This window comes from Pelobates fuscus, chromosome 1 (assembly GCF_036172605.1).
Source record: "Pelobates fuscus isolate aPelFus1 chromosome 1, aPelFus1.pri, whole genome shotgun sequence".
Lineage (NCBI taxonomy): Eukaryota > Metazoa > Chordata > Amphibia > Anura > Pelobatidae > Pelobates > Pelobates fuscus.
Genome location: NC_086317.1, coordinates 375,398,807 through 375,422,414, shown reverse-complemented (window position 1 = coordinate 375,422,414; position 23,608 = coordinate 375,398,807). Strand labels below are relative to the sequence as shown.

Genomic DNA, 23,608 nt, shown 5'->3' with positions numbered 1-23,608 from the left:
GGGACAGCGCTTTGTGTGATCAATAATTATAGTTAATGTAGGACAATAATGATTCTTCTCACTGTATGTCAGCAGAAGCACCATCACTGTATGAAACAATTGAAGATAAACATGAACAGAGCTTGGAAAATTCTAAAGCTTTGGCTATTGTGAATATGGAACAATGACAAATTACTGTCCTGTTTGAGAACCCTTGCAGGTGGCGAATTAGATTTATAGTGCAATGCTTTTCCCTTAACATTATGTCAAGGGGTAAATGCTACAAATATAAAAAAAAAATTTGGTTCATATTTATTTTGCTCTTTGAAATGTAAGCGTGTATACCTTTAGGTGTTTATGTACTTTTAATTATGCCCTTGTTTTGTTAGACCTGATAAAGCAATATGTCTCTTCGAGTGGTTTCAGATGGTATATAAGTCCATGTAAGCATGAAAGCAGCTTTGGAGAGAGCACAATTCATTATTTGCCTCGAAATGCCATTTTAATAGGACTTTGAACATTCATTATAGACTTCGCATGCAATGTTCTCTGATGAACAGACAGAACTCCTGTGGGAGTACCTTCTGCATTTTTCATGGGAATTGCTGTGACATTTGTCACATAATGAAAGCTATATGTGGAGCGTATTGTGCATTCTCCATACGTGACTTTAAAGATTCCAAACTGCAGGCCTCCGCAGGGATTGAACTCTCTGTCACTAGAAAAATTAGATGTCAACAAGGTGAAAAGCTGCATGCTGCATCTTACATTAAACCTGGCAGCATTATTAGGACCAAATTAAATGGTATCAACTTTCTGTTTCTCTGCGCCATAGAAAAAGAGAACACTATATTATCTCTGCTCTGTTGCATTAGTTTCTGGACAACTTGCATCAAGCTCTGCGTTGCCTTTTATACGGTTCTCTGCATAAAGTAGTGGTATTTCTCAACAAAACTGGTAATTTGATATATCTGTGTAGAAAGTTAACTGTACTGGCCGTTCATTGTGGACAACGTATAATGTTGCCCATGGAGGAAATAGCTGCGCAGTAGCAGTACTTCTCTATCTGTAAAACAGGCACTTTAACATTGAAATGTTTTTTCTACACTATAGAGGTTAGACTTTAAGGAGTTATCTCATTAGATATTTGTTTCTGCTCAACTTTAACCCCTTAAGGACACATGACATGTGTGACATGTCACGATTCCCTTTTATTCCAGAAGTCTGGTCCTTAAGCAGGGCCGGATTAACATAGGGGCTGATGGAGCTGCAGCTCCATGCCCAGGCCCATGGAATAGGCCCATTTAAAAAAAAAAAAATAATAATTTTTTTTTTATTTTTTTTTTACACACACTACTCTTAGGTTTGCAACCTGACTGGTATTTTACTGGCACAGCCGGTATTTGAGGCTGTGTGGCCGTGCCGGTATTGCAGTAATACCAGCAATACAAATGCAGGTATTTTTCTCAGAATAAATGGAGATTACTCTGCGATACCAGCACCGGCCAGTAGGGGTCACTGTGTGTGGAGAGAGGCAGGGATAGGAAGTTACAGCATATCCCTGCCTCTCTCTACTACTCACTGATCTGTGGGGGAGCAGCTACACAGCACAGAGTCCAGACAACAGCTCTACAGTAAGTGAGGGATGGGGGGAAAGATAGTAGGGACACTAAGGGACACTAGGGGACACTGAGACACTAGGGGACACTAAGGGACCTAGGGGACACAGACACTAGGGGACACTGAGACACTAGGGCATATGGGGACACAGACACTGGGAGACCTGGGAACACAGACACATGGGGACGCTGGGACACATGGGGACGCTGGGACACATGGGGACGCTGAGACACATGGGGACGCTGAGACACATGGGGACATTGGGAGACACTGAGACATTGGGACACAGAGACACTATGTCCCCATTTCTCCCAGTGTCCCCATGTCCCCCAGCCAGTGTCCCTAGTGTCTCAGTGTCCCCAAGTCTCCCAGTGTCTGTGTCCCATGTCTCTCAGTGTGTCTAGTGTCCCTATATGTCCCAGTGTCCCCATGTCTATGTCCACAACTGTCCCCATGTCTCCCAGTGTCCCCAAGTGTCTGTCTCCCAGCCAGTGTCCCCTAGTCTCCCAGTGTCCCCTAGTCTCCCAGTGTCTGTGTCCCCATGTCTCTGTGCCCCTAGTGTCTTAGTGTCCCCAAATGTTTCAGTTTCCCCATGTCTCAGTGTCTGTGTCCCTAGTGTCTTAGTGTCCCCAAATGTTTCAGTTTCCCTAAATGTCTCAGTGTCCCCATGTCTCCCAGTGTCCCCATGTCTGTGTGTTCCCGGGTCTCCTAGTGACATGGGGACACACTGAGACATTGGGACACTGGGAGAAATGGGGACACTGAGACACTGGGAGACTAGGGGACTGGGCGACATGGGTACACTGACACTGTGATACATAGGGACACTGAGACACTGGGTGACTTGCGAGACTGAGACACTGGGAGACAGGGAGACTTTGGGAGCAATCCATCTATACAGCAGAATCAAACTGTGAGTAGTCTGTTGGTGATTTTACAGAATTTTCTCTGATGTCACTCCTTGTGATTATACAAATGATTAAGGCTGGTATTTTTCCCCCAAGAAAGGTGGCAACCCTAACTACTCTTCACATACTCTTGCTTAAAGGAGCACTACAGGGTCATGAACACAATCATGTATTTCTGACCCTGATATGTTAAAACCACCACTCTGGCCCCTTCTTGCCTCCCTAAGTATAGTAAAATATAACTTGTATTCAAGTCTGCAACTGCTGACTCTGCCTCTGAACTGACTGTCTGCTGACATCATCAGAAGTGGTGGTCTGAGCAAATTACAATACTTGCCCATAGGATTGGCTGAGACTGTTAACTAGGCAGATCAGGGTCAGAGCTAGCACAAGTCCAACATAGCCCTGGCCAATCAGCATCTCCTCATAAAGATAAATTGAATCAATGCATCTCTATGAGGAAAGTTCAGTGTCTGCATGCAGAGGGTGGAGACACTGAATGGCAGTGCTGCACACTAGGCAGTACTGCCCCAGGAAGCACCTCTAGCAGCCATCTAAGGAGTGGCCAGTGGAGTTATTTTCTCTGAAAAGACAGTGTTTACTGAAAAAGGCCTGAATGGAATGATTCTGCTTACCAGAACAAATACAATAAGCTGTTGTTGTTCTGGTGACTATAGTGTCCCTTTATGTTTGGAAGCTTAAGAGGGATGTATGGGAACAAAACCTGTGTGGACTGGCTGACAATAAAATTAGTTTAGGTAATGCTGTTGGTCTCTCTAACACTGTGGTATGTCCCCTCCTTTCTTCTACACTCACTACATACACCTTTTCTCTGTCTCAGACTGTATATCAGGAACTTCTGTCTGCTAGTAAGAAGGTTAGGAGACAAGTGGACCAGCGAGTGCTAGGGGACAGTCCTTAGAAAGCATGGAGTGAGCGCATCATTAGACGCATTTATGTCAAGCTCAGAATGCTGCCTGCATAGTATGCCCTTAGTTGGCCAGCCTGCAGGATTGGCGGGCAGCCTGACATGCATTCATGCCAGGCTGTCCTTCAAATTCTTTGGACAGACATGCCGCCTTTTTGGGCATGTTCTCCCCTTTTGGCAGGTCTGGTGACGTGATTCGCACCAATGGCCCACCCTTTTACCCTGCCCATTGACTTCCTGCTTCACTGGACACTGCTGTTAGGGGGTATGGATTTATTGGAAAGATGAAAGCATAAATTAAATCTCCATCAGATACATGACGCTTGGGAGGTATGACCGTTTTAGTGTTTTTGGTCGATAAGATTCTGTAAATAGGCCCATCATGATTGTCAGCACCAGGCCCACTGGGCTCTTAATCCGGCCCTGTCCTTAAGGGGTTAAATAGTTCCAATGCGTTCAAATTGCAAAATTTAAATGATCTAGTTTTTTTTTTTTTTTTTTTTTTTTTTTTTTTAGAATTAAAAGAAAATAATTTCAGAAAATATTTTCTAATGTTTTTATTGGTAGAAAACATGACTATGCAGGGTTATATAAATTCTGTGTATTCCATCCTGCTTTGCAGTTTGTCTCCTTTTTATGACACTCCAAATGTGACACCTTTATCATTCTTTAGATTTAAATCTTTACGCTATGTTCTTGTTTTGGGATTTCTTTTTCTATAATTAATCCTGTTTTTCTATTCTTTTACACTTTTTTTTTATTTTGTTATACTCTTAATCAATCACCCTGTTTTATCATCCATGAGCAGGTCTAATGGATCAATGACCTACTAACAAGTGAATATAGAATATTTTATCATTTGCCATGTGTGACAAAGCTAATTTGATGTTGCATTACTAACTTACAGTAATTTTAATTCCAATAGGTTGTTCAGGTTGATCAAAGATATGGAATGCTAACTGGGAATTATGATTTAAAGTATAATTATTCTCACGAAAAACATATGTAAAATATGATTTTAAAAATGTATTTCATAAGCAGGAAAGAAAGATGCCTTGAATGAAAAAATAACGGTTCTCTATATTATTGGTGCCTATATTTTTCATCTATTTTAGGAACTGCGAAATGCACACAGTGAACAGCTCATGGGGATCCGTCGAGAAGAGGAAATGGAAATGTCTGATGATGACAGCAGCGACATCCCAAATAAAAAAGTCAGAGTCGACGAATCAGGTGAGTAAAAGCATAGATAATATCCATATAATCTTGGGTCTTAAGTGTTCTATTAGTTCTGTGTGTTTCATGCGATTCATTCCTTAGATGTGAATTTGAAAACATGAAATTAAGTGCGCAAGCAAAGGTAGGGTATTGAACATATTTTTGTTTTAGTAAAATAATTAACATTTTCTTGTTGATTGTATTTTTTTAGCTTAGAATTTCCATATGTATGTATGTATGTGTGTGTGTCTATATACTTGTTGAAAAGAATAATGTTAATACTTGTCTAGAGATATTTGCTAAATGAGAAATGTATATATATATATATATATATACATATATATATGTGTGTGTGTGTATATATATATACACACATATATATATATCTAAAACATAAATATAACATTTCTAATTTAGCAAATATCTCTAAACAAGCATTAACATTATTCTTTTCAACAAGTGCACATCTAACACTGCCTTCTTAATGTAGATGCAGATTATTAGTTGAGTGAAATACCGTAGTTTGTACTGTATTGTATTGTCACTGTACTTACTGTATACAGTATTTGTCTTTTATGTGTATGGTGGTAGTGTTTAGGCAGTGACATTGTGTAATACATATGTGATTTCGTATTAACATTCCTGCTGCTCTGCTGTAGATCTGTGAGATGTTCAAGCATTCCAACAATTCTTAAGCCTCGATCTTAGAATGTTTCGCAAGTGTAAAATAAATAAATAAACTAGGTTTGTAAACAATACAAATGTATAATTAAGCAGGGTTGTGACCTTATCTTCTGTCTTTGAGTGACATGTAAAAATACTGAAAAAGCAAAAATTGACAATATAAAATATTCTATGATAAATATTAGAGCCAATGCATTTACTTTGCAAGGATACAGTCCTGGATTTATCAGTTCTATAAACCTCAGGTATTGAGGTGTTGCTTGGTTTCATTATGTGTGTAACAACACTGATAGGAGGTAGTTTCAATCATCTGTCTTTTTTATAAAATCATAAAGAAGAATTAGGCCCATTGTTTGAAAAGACACTCCACGAGCCCTTAACAGAGCCAGGCTTAAGACGCGTTGCCATGTGAATGAGGCAAAACAGTATGAAAAAATAATCTTCTGTATTATCCAACCCAAGAACCAATAACTGTAAAGCAATTTCAGCAGAATAAAGGGCGAATCGTTTCATTGTAAACACGGGACTTCAGAGTAGATATGTGGAATATAAGAGGACTATCTTCAGTATATTCAATTTTGTTTATGTCGCTTGATTATTGTATCTCTTTTATTATGTTCACAACACTGCTTACTAGATTTGTATTGATTATACGCTTATTATTTTTCTAGCTGATTACTAATTTATGATACGCTAAAATTTCCAAATAAAGGATACCTTTATCCAGAAAGCCGTATATGGTACACTGAAATATAGTGCAAGAAAAAGCTCTAAGTAAAGGTATAAATATTCTGTCCACTATAAAGACCTTGCTGTGTAATTTCTCTCTGGGTTCTTCCTAAATCACTCACCGATAAGAGTCAAGGAAATTACTTGATATTTCAAGTGGTTTGTAACATTATTGCTAAAAGACATATAGTCAAGACACACTTTCCGAATGATTGGATGTGTGATCAGCACAGGATTACAGTACATGGTGACTGTCTGTTGACACCTTTTAGGTTATGATCTGTTATCATTATGCCTTGGGTTATTCTGAAGATTGATATATAAAAGCAAAGAGGTTTTAGCATGCTGCTTCCCGGTTGAGATTTGTTGCCTTATACTCTGCTTAGAAATGCCATAGACATAGAACAACCTCTATGCTCAAATCCAATTGTAGCTTCACAAATACATATTTTACGTTTATCTAAAAAAGTCCATTATATGTGTGATTATTTTCGATTAAAAAAAAATATATATGTTTAATTTAATATAGTCCAGATTAAGTGTAAGGACCAAAAATTGTAGATCGAATCAGTATCATCCAATATGATAATTAGTTAATGGTGTGAAATCCAAAAGAGGATTGAATACATTGCTTAGGGGGAAAGAATTGAAGGGTAGGGGCAGATATGGTTGATATTAAGCTTTAATATAATGTTTTGTTTGTTTATAGGTTGTTGGACATGGACAAAATAAAAAAAAATTACCTACAACTTGTAAAATAGTTATAATTAATTGCAACATGTCAAATGGTCATGGGAACTATTTTGTTATATGAGGCATGGCTGGAGTTGTGGCCAGAGGACCATGTTTTTTTTTTGGGGGGGGGGGGGGGTTTACTTTGACATTACGGCCTGCTTACAGGCATTATCCAATTAAAAAGGCATTCAGAATGATATCAACAGAAACTAATTGCTGTACATTCGTTACACTCTCTCTTAAACGAATCGATTTGTCCGGTTTAGAACCCATTTAAATTCTAATCAGACTGATCAGCCAAAAAACATTTCTAAACGGTTTCTTTGCTGGACGAAACTATTCACTGTCAAGAGTACAATGAATGCATGTCTGCTGATTTCTAAGCACATTCACTATGCTTGCATAATTGAGTGCTCACTGTACGGTGAATTGTGGTGAACTTAAACCTGCTTTGCAAAATACAGGAGTAAATAGCTGAGATTAGGAAGTTCTCCTATTCAACTTGACGTCTAACTTCGCTCTTTTAGCCTAATCTTCAGTTTTCAATTCTCCTCAACGGACTGTTTAGTGAATTAATCCCATATAGTATGAATTATATATGTTAAGGTGTGTTGCTAATAGACACATGAATGTTTGGCCAATTAGAGCATATGGTCCCAAAGAGTTGGGAGTCATGCAGTTGTGTAACAGAAAACAGCAGTGTAATTGTATGTATAAGACATTGAGCTGAAAAATTCCTGAGCTATTAAGATCTCAAAGTAGCAGGGATGTGTCTTATGAAACTCCAATAACGATGGATCTATAGTCTTGGTAGAACTATGCTTTTATATGATGGATAGCACATAAACTGTCCATTGTATAACTGCCTATTATCAAATATAAAATATATGAAAGTATGTTTGGATCTACTTACAATTAAATGTGCCACTTGATGTTCAATGTGCAAGGCATAAGCATAGTCCCCATCAAAGAACAATTTCATTATTGCATGTGAGTTGGGGTATGTACTTACAGGGTTAATACAACAAAGCAACACAAACACAAGATATAATTCCACTGATACTTCTTCCAGATAACTGCTCAAGGTAGAATGATTGCAGTTGATATTACCTAATTCCTTAGTTGTGTGTATATATATATATATCTGTATAATCTGTGTGCTGTTGTACAAATGGATGTTTTGCATAGAATCTCTGATGTGCATTGTAATGAGCCATTTGTGTAAAAGAAGCATGGATCGCCGCTTGCTCATGGTGCATGTTAGTAAGGAAGGCAGATAAAAGCTGTGTTACAATCCAAAACCACCAATGCTATTATATAGATTACATTTTGTTATGTTTTCAGACTGATAAGGTTTTATGTTGGATCATTACATATGAGGATTGATGTAATCCTTTTTTTCTTAACAGGCTTTTAGGGCACGGAGTCTTTTTTTATGCAATACGAGACAAAGTTGCTATGGAAAATGCTATAGCAACCTAACATCTTCACAGAGTCAAGCAGATACTTGTGACAGCAATCTAAATTTACATTTATTTTACTGTCATTTTATCGACACTCCTAGTATTTCATTTTGACATGCTGTTAAAATATACTTTCCGGCTTTGCTTGAGTAAAATTAACAGCGCAGTGTTTTGGAGGAAATATTGCTGTACTTGCTGAGGAATGTGCACGTATAAACACACAGATGCAAACAAGCAGATTATTTCCTTTACCCTTGCCAATTAATGAAATACATCACACAAGCACATTTGTTTCACCATTATTTAAGGCCTACATTAAGGCCGGTGAGGTAGCTCAGTAGGCTATTGCATCAACAGTAGAATCTGTTCAACCCTTGGAGGTCGCAGATTCAAATCCTGGCAGGATTGACTCAGCCCTTCATCCTTCCTAGGTAGATGAAATGAGTACCATTAAATTGGGTAATAGGTACAACCCCTGGATGTTGGGCAAGTGTAACACCCCCAGGACGTTCTTGGAAACCAGAGTAATCTGAATGTACCTTTCCTGGTTAAATACTTTGTTATTATTATTATCCAAGATCTCATGTTTACCATTTGCAGAGGACTTAGCGCTGTAGTTGGAGAGAAAACAAAAAAAACTACAGATCAGTAAATCACTGTGTATTTTGATTTTCAAGGATATTTGTAAAGATATCTTACTGTAGTTTGCATGCAGTTGAAGGTTAAAATGTTCTTCGTACCATAGTCGGTATCACTTGTGGGACTCGATGTAAGGTAGATGTTGTGGTGAGACGGAGTGTCTTCTCTTAGTGTCTTATTGGGTTCTATCCCTCAATAAACATTGAGGATCATACCAAATGGATAACAGGCAGACACTGATCAATCCGTTACCAGCCAAAGCTCCTACTCCTATGTAACCGCGCATATTTTATGAGAAGGGACTTGTTACATGGGTCCTGGGAATCCCTCACAAGGCAGTATATGTCTTACCAGACCTTCCTTATTTATAATGGAATCCCATTTGATTACTTTCTTCTGATAGTTGCTTTACTTTCAGGCAGATTATGAAGTCATTGTTGTTCAATTTAGAAATACCCACACTTGCAATTTCCACCTCCACAATAGAACCAAATGAACGGGTCTCTTTCACACATCAGTTAAAAATAATGCTACACAGAGGACCTAATATGAAACGGTTTATGCAACAATTTCCAGTGAGATTAAAAGTTAGATCTATCACTTCAGGGATGGCTGTTGATTTAATTAAAATCATTCAGGATGACAGAAAGTCTGTGTGACATTGTATAGCAACAGTGTATGTTCTCAAGAAATTCATCTAATTTACGTATTGAATTTGTACAAGTATCAATAAAGATGTAGCCTTGTTGACAATAATCACAATCAATTTCTGAAGAAAGAAAGCAAAATGTATTTATTACAAGGTAACACTATATATCAAAATCAAACAGCCAGTCTGTTTATAAGTTTATATATACATGCTGACATATAGTATTCTAGATTGCAGTATATCTATAGTGATTATTTCTAATGATTACTTATATGTGGTTTTCTTCTAAAAACCTGTGTGTGTCAGTGTGTGTCAGTCACCTTTGGCCGGGGCATCGCATTTTATGCATCCACTGTAATTGCCACTGTAATTGCTGTACTCCATCCAAATAATATCTGCCACATAGGAGCACATTCTCTGGACTTGTAGATGCAAAATAACTCTTATTGATCAAAAGTACACATATACAGGTCACCTTTTCAGTTGCAAACTTTTTTTAAGACAACCTGGATAGTACACATATACAATTGATATCCCAGGAGAAGAAAACGAGGCACTGTGAGAGATTCTATGTAACATCACACTCCACTGGCCCAGAGAACAAGTCCAATAATAACTTTCACCAAGATATAGAGGGGTGAATAAGAAACAAAGCAAAGGGAATCTTTAATATTTAAAAGTATGGCCGATTGGTGCAAGTGATGGGGAAAAAAGAAGGAAGGCCAAACATTAGAATAAAAGGTGCTTAAATCGGACAGTGTGTAAAGTAGAAAATAAATACAAAAGTGCATGTACAAACACTGGATCCTTGTTACTGAGAAACTGAGAACTCACTAACTGAGGAACACAGCAACAGTAACCATAATCGGTAACAAACGAACGCTGTCACAATTTATGCAAGGCAGGATGAGATTAAATAAACCTGAGATCGCCATCGTAAGAGCACAGCTTTCAGATAACAAATTAGTGGTGTATTTAATATAGGTTTGCACATATAATCATGCTACTGGTTTCAAGAACATTAATAGCGCTGTGTTATTTAAAGGCACATGAACAGAAAACTGTATGTGTACCAGAGGTCAAATTACTGGCAAGATGATAAACTATAGCAAATGCTGTGGCATTGAGCCATACTAATTAGTGGTACATTTGAAGAAGGCCTTAATTAACTGCTTTCATTATCCACAGGAGGATTAAAGCTTCCTTGACAAAACCAGTTCAACGATTTGTTTTCATCTAGTAATCTGGGGAAAGTGTATCTAAGGTAAAAATCCCAAATGTCTCTCTGAATTAATTAATTGTGTCTATCCCCCCCTCTCCTGAGTGGTGGCATGGGAATAATCTAAAACATTTTATGGAAGGTAGCAGGTGGCCAGTCTCAAAAAAATGTCTGGCAACTGTAAAAGCATTCTTAGGGTGTGCATTTAAAATAGCAGAACAATGGTTCCGGAAGCTATCCATGTGGTCATTCTTGGTCTTGCCCATGTTAACAAACCCACATGGACAAAAAATCCTATAAATCACATAGTCAGTCGTGCAAGTGATGCAGTGTCATATTTAGTACTCTTTCATGTAGTTACTTAGTACAACCAACATGTATATCTGTGTGTGTGTATAAATATATATATATATATATATATATATATATATATATATATATATATATATTGTGGCAGTGTGAGGGAACACTGCTATATTAGCCCCAGAATGGCACTTTCAGTGTTCCCTGACTAGATGGGGTTAAAAATCAGGTTGCTCTAGTACATCAATGAGGGAGCTACATAAACCCTATGCAGAGGGAAATCAGTCTCTCCTGTGAAGAGCTGGGGCTGAGACAGAGAGACTGTGAGTCAAAGAGACTGCTGAAACTGTGTGGGAACATAGAGGTATTGTGCAAGCTTTTGTTTATTTTGTTAAACTACTGGAGTCAGCTTAGTTGCCCAGTAGCGTAGAAAGGGTACTCTATGTTAGTTAGTTTCATGTTTTGCTGTGGCTCTATTGGGGTCAGCTTGCTAAATAAAGCTTTCCTCATATTGGAAGAAAGAACTGTTTCTACTATTTATGACCCAAGACCCGGCCAGCCTGCTACAATATATATATATATATATATATACACACACACACTATTTGCTGTCATGCCTAGGTGTGTGTGTGTATTACATTTATTGTGATAGTAACCTTTTTTGTGTTGCTATGCTCATTTCAAATGCCAAGAAAATGGGTTTTGGTTTACAAATTAAAAATAAGCATATTTGTTACAACAAATAATACACTGAAACATTCCAGATACATTCATTGTCTAGCTATTTGGATGTTGCTCAGGTCTTGTGGAAACAGATATATTAAATGAAGTGACCTGCGGATGCTCTCTCTATAAAGCAAGGTCAGCACACAGCCATGAAAAGCATTCTCTGGCTATTCACAGGGCTCCTCAACTGGCAAACTGTGTCTCCATCCTGGCTGTCACCACTTAATTTGTCCATGTCCTAGTCTAGTGAACAAACCTTTATTCTTTTCTTTTCTTTTGTCACAAGGGAGGTTAAAAACTGGAAATCAGGCTTGTTGAGCAGTGCGGAATATAAACTACAAATCCAATGGCTGATGAGCTGCGTGACAGGCACGTTAAAGTGGTTGGTCATTCTCTGTGTAAGAATATAGTGCAACCAGAAATGCTGTGTGCACAAAAAGTGCTACAGTGCAGGTTTATTCGAAGGACACAGATGAAAATGAATGTTTCGTTATTCACCTTCACTGGTGCAAAATGCCATGAACACAGTAATGAACACTCACCATTTAAATAGACACTCTCCCTTACAAAAAGGTGGACAAAAGCATCTTCCCTCTTTCCAGAGCCATCTTGCTGCTCCCCTAATTATTCTGGGCGGTCTTCTGGTTGCGCGTGATGTCATCAATGATGCACACACTGGGAGTTGCTAGGAAACGAGTATACAAATTACAGTATAGTGAAACTCGCAATCTAATACTTGTTTTATACTTCGAATGTGCCCCAGAGATAAAGGGGATAAAGGAGAATCCGGGCATATACATAAAACTTAGAAATAAAACCTTATAAAAATCAGGACATACTGTTGCTAGGCAACCAAACAGGGCTAGTCAGTTACTGATCAAGGAGCACAATATACAAATAAAAAGCATTATATAATGTTAGAAAGGGAATAATGTGCAAGATAATGTAATAGTGAGACAATAAATAATGTGCTTAAACAATAATAATGTGATGAAACAAATGGACATATAAACAAAAACTTAATAAAGATATATAAAAAACACTCTAAAAGTGTATACAGACCGTAAGTCGGCATGGAATGCAAGCGACTCAAAGCCAGAGCTTGTACAAAAAATGATGTAGGAATGTTAGACAAAAAAGAACACACAAAGTCTACCTAGATTTACCATGCAGTCGACACCCTAAATAGCAGTAGAGGATATGTGTTACAGGAACCAGTGCCACTTAAGTTTCTCATTAAGATCATTAGGTGACACATGTCTAGTCTACACAGCCATTTGACCTCCCTTTGTGGCAAAATCTTCTCTCTATTTCAGGCTCTGTTAAGTGGAGGAACCCTATTAAGGATTTGATACCGTAGTTGAGGCACATTGTGGGACATCTCTGGAAAGTGTCTTTCCATTGGTAGATCAAAAATGTGTCCCATATCCTTGATGGGGTTTCTCCACCCAACTGTTCTCCAGATACACCTGGAATGTTTTACCACCTAATAATATCTCGAAGTCTGCAAATTCAATGAAGCCTTTCTAAGCTGAGTTTTGCATAATCACACTGTTAAATCGATATAATCATGCATTCTTCCAGTATTTTGTATCCTAACACAAGTGTTTGTATCTTAGTAGCAGGGTGCCAAAGTCTGTTATAGATCTATTTATAGTAATATTCTGAATAAGTAACAATGTCCGCTAATGTTGGATACAGAAATTGAGTTTAAGCAGAAAACAGGAAAATAATAGAATATGAATACACCAATAAAAGTGAAACGTTACATTACGGGATTGTAGCACACATGGCTAAGCTCAGCATCCATTATGTGCAGAATTTGATTCAAAGCCCAAAACTGTAAACAATAGAATATTATGCACCAGCAACTGCAACAGATTATTTGTAGGGATGGTAACAAACATGGCCAGACATTGCACCCCTGTCAGTTCTGCTGCTTTAAAGAAGTAGATCCTTGTACACAGACACAATATTTAAATCTAAGTCATCTCTGCCAATGCTCTGATGGAAACCATAAAATAACATCTGGCCTGGCAAGACTAGTCTCTGTAATATATAGTATGCCGTCAGTGTTAATGTCCAGCTGCAGGAATTGAGTTTGCTTTCCATTTCTCCTCTGAAATTAAATCCGAGCGCGTACAGAGAGAAACTGTGTGCACCAACCTTTTGATCCTGTAGACCTGGCAATCATTTTAGGCAATCCTTTTAGCTTATGTAGAAAGGTAACTATTATTTATTAGATTAAAATATATAATGATGTAGTTAAGACTCAATGTTTTATTCTGCTCATTTTTTTTTTAATGGCAGAAAAATACAAAACTAAATGTACCATACAAAACCCATCTTAAATTCCCTTAAATTTTTTTCGTACTACAGGGAAAAAACAAATTTCACTGTCGGGGCTTCGCTCTACCCCATGTATCTAGACAGGCTGTAAATTGAGCCACGCCTTCCACCTCACACTCTGTACAGCAACTTTTGTAGGTCAAACCCCATAGCTGCTTTGAAATAGCCAGGTGGGAGGAGGGAAAACTGAGTCAGGAAACCGTAAGTACAGTTAAAATGACATCTATGCAATTCATTGACATCTGTGCAATTTTCATTTTTCACAATTTAGCAATGATCTGCTTTCTCCTCCTCTTTACTTCCTCAGTCTCCCTCAGTATAAACATCTCTCCTTACACCCACTTCACTCATCCCCCCATCCACATTTACATATGCCCTTCTCTGCTACACTCCCCCCTTCTCTCATCTCATGCCTTACACTCATTTTTCTACTCTCTCACTCCAACCCACAATCGATCTCATCCTAGACCCTATGCATACAAAACCCATTCACACCTCCTGTCACTTTCTCTCATCCTACTTCTAGCAGCTGGTGATGTCTCTCCCAATCCAGGGCCCTTCACCTTCTCTACACACACTAAGACAACCAGAAACCCCACAAACCTCATCACAATACCCTGCCCTTTACCCTCACTTACCAAAATTCATTGTGCACTCTGGAATGCCCGCTCCATCTTCAGTAATTTAAAATCAACAACCATACACGACTTTTTCATCTCAAACTCACTCACACTGCTTGCACTTACAGAGACCTGGCTGTCCCCCTTTGATAGCGCCACTCCTGCCTCTTTATGTTTTGGTGGGCTACAATTCTCTCACACTCCCAGACTCAACTGTAAAGGAGGCGGTGTAGGCATCCTTCTCTCCCCTCAATGCACCTTTCAACCAATCATAACTCCCACCGCCCTATCCTTTTCTTCTTTTGAAGTTCACACTGTCCGCCTATTTAAACCCACTCCTTTAAGAATTGCTATCATCTACCGCCCCCCCGGTTATCCTAGACTATTCATTGAGCACTTTTCTTCCTGGCTTCCCACCTTCCTCTCATCTAGCACTCCTTCCCTTATACTTGGGGATTTCAATATCCCAACCAATAACCCTAATTGCACTGATGCCTCTTGTCTGCTCTCTGTAACCTCCTCCTTTGGCTTTACGCAATGGTCCAATTTAGCAACCCATACAGCAGGAAACACTCTTGATCTTGCCTTCACCAACTTCTGTACTGCATCTAATCTCTCCAATATTCATTTTCCTCTATCTGACCACCATCTGCTGACTTTTGACATTGGCATACCTAAGACCCAATTGACACCACCATCTGAAGATCACTCTCACAGAAACCTCCAAGGTTTTGACCTAGAGCATTTCTCCACTAATCTCCAAACTCTCCTTTTACCTATCTCAAACCTCACCTGTCCTAGTTCTGCAACCTCCTTCTACAATTCCACCCTCTCCTCTCAACTAGACATCATGGCACCTTGTACATTTAAATGCCGCAGGCCCCCCAACAACAACCTGGCACACCAAGCTCACTCGATACCTCCAAAAATGCTCCAGAACTGCTGAACGCTGTTGGAGAAAGTCTCACTGTGCATCTGACTTTCTTCACTATAAATTTATACTGAGCTCATACAGCTTGGCTCTTTCCTCTGCAAAAGTTAATTACTTCAATACCCTCATAACCACACTCTCCCGCGAACCCAAACGACTATTTCACACATTTAACTCTCTTCTTCGCCCTGCTGTACCTCCTCCACCTACTAACTTGACTGCCTCAGACTTTGCAACTCACTTCACTGACAAGATCTCTACAATCAGAGAAGAGATCTCTCATCTTTCTCCTCCCCCTTGCAATACTTCCCCTAACTTCACTCCCTCTGCTGTTTTATGTTAATTCGCACCCGCTACATCCCGCCCCACTACCTGCTCCCTAGATCCAATTCCCTCGCATCTCATCCGTACTCTGTCTTCTTCTCTTTCTCCACCTCTCACTAAAATTCTCAATCTCTCTCTCTCCTCTGGTATATTTCCATCGCCCTTCAAACATGCAACTGTAACCCCAATTCTAAAGAAGCCCAATCTTGACCCTAACTCCCCATCCAACTATCGTCCTATCTCGCTACTGCCTTTTGCATCCAAGATCCTTGAAAGAATTGTGTATGCGAGGTTGACAGACTTCCTCGAATCAAACTCTCTGCTAGACCCGCTTCAGTCTGGTTTCCGCGCTAAGCACTCTGTGGAAACGGCACTGACCAAAGTATCCAATGATCTACTCACTGCAAAATCTCATGGTCACTACTCTATCCTAATTCTCCTTGACCTGTCTGCGGCTTTTGACACTGTTGATCATCAACAGCTTCTTCTCATCCTTAGCAATATCGGTCTACAAGATATTGCTCTCTCCTGGTGCTCCTCCTACCTCTCCCAGCGCTCTTTCAGTGTTTCTTTCTCTGGATCTGCTTCTTCTCCCCAACTCCTCTCTGTTGGTCCTTGGTCCCCTACTGTTCTCCATCTATACTGCCTCCCTTGGTAATCTCATTAGCTCCTTTGGCTTCCAATATCATTTCTATGCAGATGACACGCAAATCTACCTGTCCTCTCCTGATCTCTCCCTGTCCCTCTTGACTAGTGTCTCTGACTGCCTCTCTGCTGTTTCTAACTGGATGGCTGCCCACTTCCTTAAACTAAACTTGACCAAAACTGAAATTCTGGTCTTTCCTCCCTCAAGTGTTGTTACTCCTGTGTCTGTCTCCCTCCAAGTCAATGGTGCTACCATCAGCTCCACCACGCAGGCTCGCTGCCTAGGTGTTCTCTTTGACTCCGACCTCTCCTTCAAGCCTCATGTTCACTCTATCGCCAAATCCTGTCATTTCCATCTCAAAAACATTGCGCGCATCCGCCCCTACTTAACGCCAGATGCGACTAAGGTGTTGGTCCATTCCACTGTACTTTCTCGCCTTGACTACTGTAATCCGCTTCTCAGTGGTCTTACGTGCTCCCAACTTGCGCCGTTACAGTCCATAATGAATGCGGTGGCGAGGCTCATCTTCCTGTCCGCCCGCACCTCCCATGCCTCACCCTTCTGTCAGTCCCTACATTGGCTTCCTATAAAATATAGAGCTCAATTTAAAATTCTGGTTCTTGCTTTCAAATGTCTACATAATGCTGCTCCCACCTATCTATCCTCCCTTATACACAAGTATGTCCCGTCTAGGCCCTTACGATCTGCTGAAGACTTACGTCTATCTTCTGTCCTTACTCCCACCTCTGATGCTCGCCTTCAAGACTTCTCGAGGGCTGCACCGTTCCTGTGGAACTCGCTTCCCTCCTCCGTTAGATGCTCACCCAGTCTCCACTCCTTCAAAAAATCATTAAAAACCCACTTCTTCATAAAAGCGTATCAATTAAACTCTTAATAGCTCCCAACTGATTCCTCTTCTGCAACTGTCACTAGTCTAATACTATCCTTAACTTTTGTGTCATTTTACCCCACTCCCTCCAGCATGTAAGCTCATTTAGCAGGGCCCTCAACCCCTCTGTTCCTGTGTGTCCAACTTGTCTGGTTACAATTACATGTCTGTTCATCCACCCATTGTAAAGCGCTGCGGAATTTGACGGCGCTCTATAAATAATATAATAATAATAATAATAATTGTATTCCATGTTCATATAGCAGCTTGTAAACAATTCCTACAGTGCACTACAGGATATATTTACAGGCTCCATATCAACCATTGCAATCCATTGTCCAGGTTCCCTACAATCATCCATAAGCTGTTTGTGGAACCTGCTTTTCTATTTTTTTCCAATAACTTCTGAATGACTTGCCTTAGCAGAAAATGAAAATCTTCAATATAAACACTAAATAAAAGGGTGATTTTAAAAAAAAATGTAAGTTGATATTCAAGCTGAGAAAAAAATAGACTTATTTAATATGCCATCAGCATGCGGGTAGCGGTGCAACTGCACCGGTGGCAGTTCCGCCGCTACGTTATGATTGTCACCCCCTGATGGCGGCCCTGGTGATGGCAAATGGGTAGTTTCACCTTAGATTTTTTGTAAATACTCATTTATTTTATTGATATTGATGCCTGATATTTGAGAACACTTACCAGATGGCTAATGCAAACATAACACTCAGTTGGAGGAGATAGGATCCTCTTCAGAGCACAAAATTTTACGTGTGTTGTGCTCAATGCCAAGGAAACCATATTGTTAAAAAAAAATGAATAGAGTTATAAATTTAGAAACTCTATTTGTTCTAGAAAATGTAAAGTATAAACAAATACATTTAGCCAAAGTATTATAGTGTATTTTGTTTGTTAGATTTGGTTTATCACCATGTGCAAAACTCCTGTCCAAAATCAGTCATGATTATACCCCAGCCTGATCAGTCTTTCCTTACTTTTTTATCACTCTACCTCTCCTTAGGCATGGCTTCCTAACTCTCTTCCCTCCAGCCATCATGCCCAATTTCCTGTTTACAACCAGAGACCGAACTGTGCTGAGTGTAAGTAGGGAAAAACTTGGGCTCACTTAGTGGTTCGTAACAAAGTCTCTCACGTGCTTATTGGTTAAATTATTTTGTGGATACGAGGCCACTACTATGTGCACAAAGAGACCTCAGTTATGATGTTTCCTGGATATGAAGTAAGGATGAACAAGAAAGAATGCAGTTTGGGGTTTGTAGTATAAACATACACCTAACAGCGATAGAAAGGCATTACTATACTGGCGCAGACAAGCACTATGCTAGTGGATAACAAGCATGCATGTTTATTTTACTAAAGAAAGTAGTTGGCTAAAAGATTATGAAAGAGTATGCAAGAAAGAAGTCCTCCTGTAAAAGAAAACTGCCATGATTGTGTTATTCAGACCAGACAAAAATGTGCTTCTACTAACTAGAGACAAATTAAAGAGGTCTTCCCCCACAAAACTAGAGTCAACCAGGGTAAACGGTGAAAACGTATATATATTTTTTACAGAGTAATGCACATATCAAATACATATTTTTCTCTCCTTAAGTGTAAAGGGTAATCCAGACGTGGACCCTTTGCTCACGGTGCCTAGAGGGATATTGGCTATACCTCACTGATGATACCTTATAAGGCTGAAACGATTGTCTGGGGTTGCCTTATCTCTCGTGCAGAGGGAACTTGCTGGCCTTTCGGATCTGGACTGCCCGTATGGGTGGAACCAGTCTGATATGCTTCAGATATGTTCTCTCTGTAATGGCACAAGCTAAAACCAGCTTGAGATCTAAGCGGTGACCCACCGAAGGGCAGGCTTATTGAGCTGTTGTCCGTTCTCACCTCTCTTGCTACTTACCTTTCTTTTTTTTATAATACATGTAATGTTTTATTTCCAATAAAAAAAGAAACATTTTGATGGATTTATCATTAAAATGCATGTGTTGTCATTTTGACAGTTCTGCTACATTTTTGTCTGTTTTTACCTGTACGGAATAACCCTGTATAACTATCAGCTGACACAAACAAAGCTGTGTTGGTATGGCAAATACTCATTCATGAAACATGATAACAAACTTCAGCTGCCTCAAATGAATAAGAAATTTCTTTTTTTCCGGTTGGGGAAGGGGGGGGGGAGAGGGGGAGAAGAAATGCATTTTATGTAAATTGCACACTACTACAACTCCCATGATACTTTGTCAGTTAAATTCTTAAGGCTGGCAAGGTTCCATGGAGGCTGTAGTTCTACACAGCCATCTGCTTTTTCTCCAGTCCTGCTATATAAAATAAAACTAGGTTTAAACTGAATATAATATAAGTAATATTTTAGGGAATTACAATGTATTTCCAGTCTTTGAATCACACATGCTTACACATTTATTCTTGCTCAATATTGACTAAAGCTTTTCACACCATCAGTAATAAGCAGATAACGTTTTTGTCAGCAGTTTTGTTATGTAAGAAAATGTTAATTAGGAACGTTTCATATCAAATTGAGATCATAGAATTCTCTGTTGAGTAGATGGTGTGCAATCCATGTTATCTAGCTGCAGTATGCCAGCCAGTCCTCATTATCTACTAGCACAGCAGCAATCTACAAAACAACATGTGATAGTTTAGCATTCGTCTGTCACACCCTACTACTTTACATTGCGTTAATGAGTTATTCTGGAATGGTTTGCAACAAAAACCATAAAAATACATAAAATAAAAGAAAGCAGATTAATAACACAGCATGCAGGAACTGAGCCAATGACATTGATGTAGATTGTTAAATTGCATTATTTAGGGTTTTCTCTCCCTTCTCTTTTTACTATATGTACTTTGTAGAGAAATTATTTGAAAAATGAAAATTGCAGTCCGTGTTATGCAGATTGTCTAATACATGTATTATGATATAGCTTTTTTAAATTCTTTATTTTTGCTGTGCAAGTGATTACAGAAAAGCTTGCATTGCTACATTAGCTAAAACAAGACAGATAATGTCTTACATAGGTAAACATAGCACAATTTTTTAAGATAATGAACATGCTGAGCTAACAAGCTCAGTGGAAGATAAGGCTCAGTGGAGCAGGCTATGCATGTACACCACGTATAAACAGGAATGAAGCCTAGTATCAATAGTAGCCCTTCCAGACATGTGCAAGATAGAATAGCTATGGAGAAAGTAGTGACATAACAAACGTCAATGGAGACAAAAATGCCATTGGTTATGAGCTACAGGGGTTGGATGCTTGAGTGTGTAAGCTTGCTGCCTCTTCTTCTTAACCGATGCCACGGGAAGGCGACAATAGAGAGTCCATCTCAGTGTCGAGAACAGCTTGACCCGGCACCCTCTACAAGTAGAGGGCAATGACCATCACATCCATTCTCAGTTCAGTGTGTCGACCGAGGTTTTTGCACTACCTCAGGCCTGGGCCACAAGGGGGCTGATGCCTTCTATTCAAGGCTCCTCTTGATCCATGCGGCATGACCAAGGGGGCCTTAGAACTCCGCACACCCCATGGACAGCTTGGTCGATGCATCGCTACCTGTGCTTTCAGCCCAGAAGAGGATCAGTGAGCTGGAGTGGCCGGTATGAGTCTGCGGTGTTACAGAGAAGGAATCGGTATGTGAGCGACAGGCTATACGATTCCAGAAATCCTGGCATATCTTGTCAAATTGGGCCTCACAGCTTTGCACCCAATCCAGGCTCTCATGGCTTGCTTGGCTTATTGAAGACATGCTGGCCATCTTGATTCTCCACAAGGTCTCAGGAGCAACAGACTTATGCCAAATAGAGTTTTTAGTGTTCCCTGTGAGGACTGGCATATCTCCCACTGGTCCAAAAGTGGGGATAATGGGGCTTCAGGACATGCGCTTCATGATGCATGGTCCTAGATGGAAGATCGGCTGCTTCTCCCAGCCGACAGGCCGGCAATTCCGGTAGGCCACAAGCCCAGGCGATAGATTAAGCTTGCAGAAGTCGTTTTTCTATGTCCCTTTGTTAGGGGCATCTTTTGTGCTTTATTCTGAGCTGTTGATAGATAATATAATCTGATTTAAGATAGTAGTAAGGTAGTAGTGACTTTTGATTGTACTCAGGTCCAAGTAACAGTCAATGGATATTTATTTATAAAATATTTTACCAGGATGGATACTATGGATATTTTACCAGGATGGATACTAAAATATTTTACCAGGATGGATACTATGGATATTTTACCAGGATGGATACTAAAATATTTTACCAGGATTTTATCAGTATGTCCTGAGTCCACAAAACATTGCATTGTTACAATAGGATACAATATGACCAAAAATACAATATATATATATATATATATATATATATATATATATATATACGTGTACAGTGTTTTGATGTACCATGTATATATGACCAAGTCGGTTTAAGTGTGCCGAAACCGACGTATGCGGTAGGCCGGTAATAAAGTGGGCAAAAATAGAAGTGTCTTGCCAAAGAATATTTATTTAATACATGGAACGATAATACAAGGAATATACCTCAAGAAGACGGTTTAACAAAAGCTGACCTCATTTTTTAGCAACGGTTGAGGTATGTACAGAGAAAAAGCAGATGACTTCCCAAGCCCCAATGACTTGATGACATGTACTGGTATATCATGACTAGATACTGTAGAGGCTGCCCCTATCCTAAAAGAGTGTCCTGAAAAGTTACTGGCGTTCAAACCTAGTCTAGTCAGTAATACTCGTACGTACTGCATAAACTTAGCAGTGGTCAGGACGGCCTTGTGGAGGACCAGCAGAGGGATATCTGACTGGGGTGGTAATGTTTGGAGATCTGCATCCAGAACCTTAATGGGGCACCATTTATTTAGAGTAGGATAATATGTGATTTGAACTACTTTACAAAGCTTGTTTTTGTAATATGCAAGGATAAGACATAGTAATCTTGCTGTTTGATTAGATAAGAACGCTTAAGGCAGTCTCGTGATTTTCTGTTACTATATATGGTGAATTTGCATGGCCTAAGAAACCCATAATAGGCTAAGTAGATGGCTGCTTTGATTACTGAATTTGTGTCAGGTTCGAAAGGGGTTGTATCTAATAAGTTGGACATGTCCTTAAATATCTGTTTGTGAATGGGTAACCTTAGGAGTGGAGGAGTGTTACTGGCTTTGTGTAGGCCTTTTAGTATGGTCTTAATGGGGTATGCAGACAAAAAACTAGGATTGTCAGGATATAACGTATACATGTGGTGTTGAATGCCGGTTAAATACAACTTAATAGTGTTGTGTGATAATTTGAGTCTGAGATGGCAAAAGGATGCGAAAACTACTAAAGATGAGATATTTAAAAACTGAACCAGGTTATGTTCTAACATAAAAAATGTATACAGTGAGAAAGCTCTATTGTATAGCAGCAGTGAGTTATCCGAAAGGGCCAAGCTAGACAAGATGCAACTATGCCTTGATAGCTCATCTAATCCATGACTAGTTCCTGAAATGACGGGGCGGCGGTGGCTGTTGGTGAGGCCATGGGTAACGTGTCTCTGAAGGCCTGGAAGTCAAAGCAAGACAACTGGTCAGCTGCAGTATTGAAAACCCCGGGAACATGACAACAAACCAAATAAAATTGATTACAGGCTGCCAACCATGTCAGTCTCCTCATGAATCTCATAGTTAGTGAGGAGGAATGCCCCTTGTTTATAATGTGACAGATAGCTAGGTTGTCGGAGAAGCAGCGTACCGAGCTACCTGCCCATGACTGACCCCATACCACGGGTGCTGCTACGATAGGGTATACCTCAAATAAGGCTGAGGTGCGTGAGAACCCTTCAATAAACTGTACCTCCTCTGGCCAACCACTCCAGAGCCATTTGTTGCCAAATATGTCCACAAAACCTGTGGATGCTGCAGCATCCGTCCAAATGACGGAAGAATGGATAGACAGCTGTGGTAGATACATACTCCTCCCATTCCACTGTAACAAGAAGTTACGCCATATTAATAGTAGCCTGGGAATC

The 23,608-nt window shown here is 39.6% G+C and overlaps 1 protein-coding gene across 3 annotated transcripts in view; it reads left to right on the top strand.

Annotated features, from left to right (window-relative positions):
• ENOX1 (ecto-NOX disulfide-thiol exchanger 1) overlaps positions 1 to 23,608 on the top strand; it is a 597,059-nt gene that overhangs the window by 472,576 nt on the left and 100,875 nt on the right. For all 3 annotated transcript variants that reach the window (XM_063425978.1, XM_063425979.1, XM_063425980.1), the window contains one exon: positions 4,551 to 4,668. In XM_063425978.1, the coding sequence (XP_063282048.1) occupies positions 4,551 to 4,668 (118 nt within the window). The remainder of the gene's footprint in view (positions 1 to 4,550; positions 4,669 to 23,608) is intronic.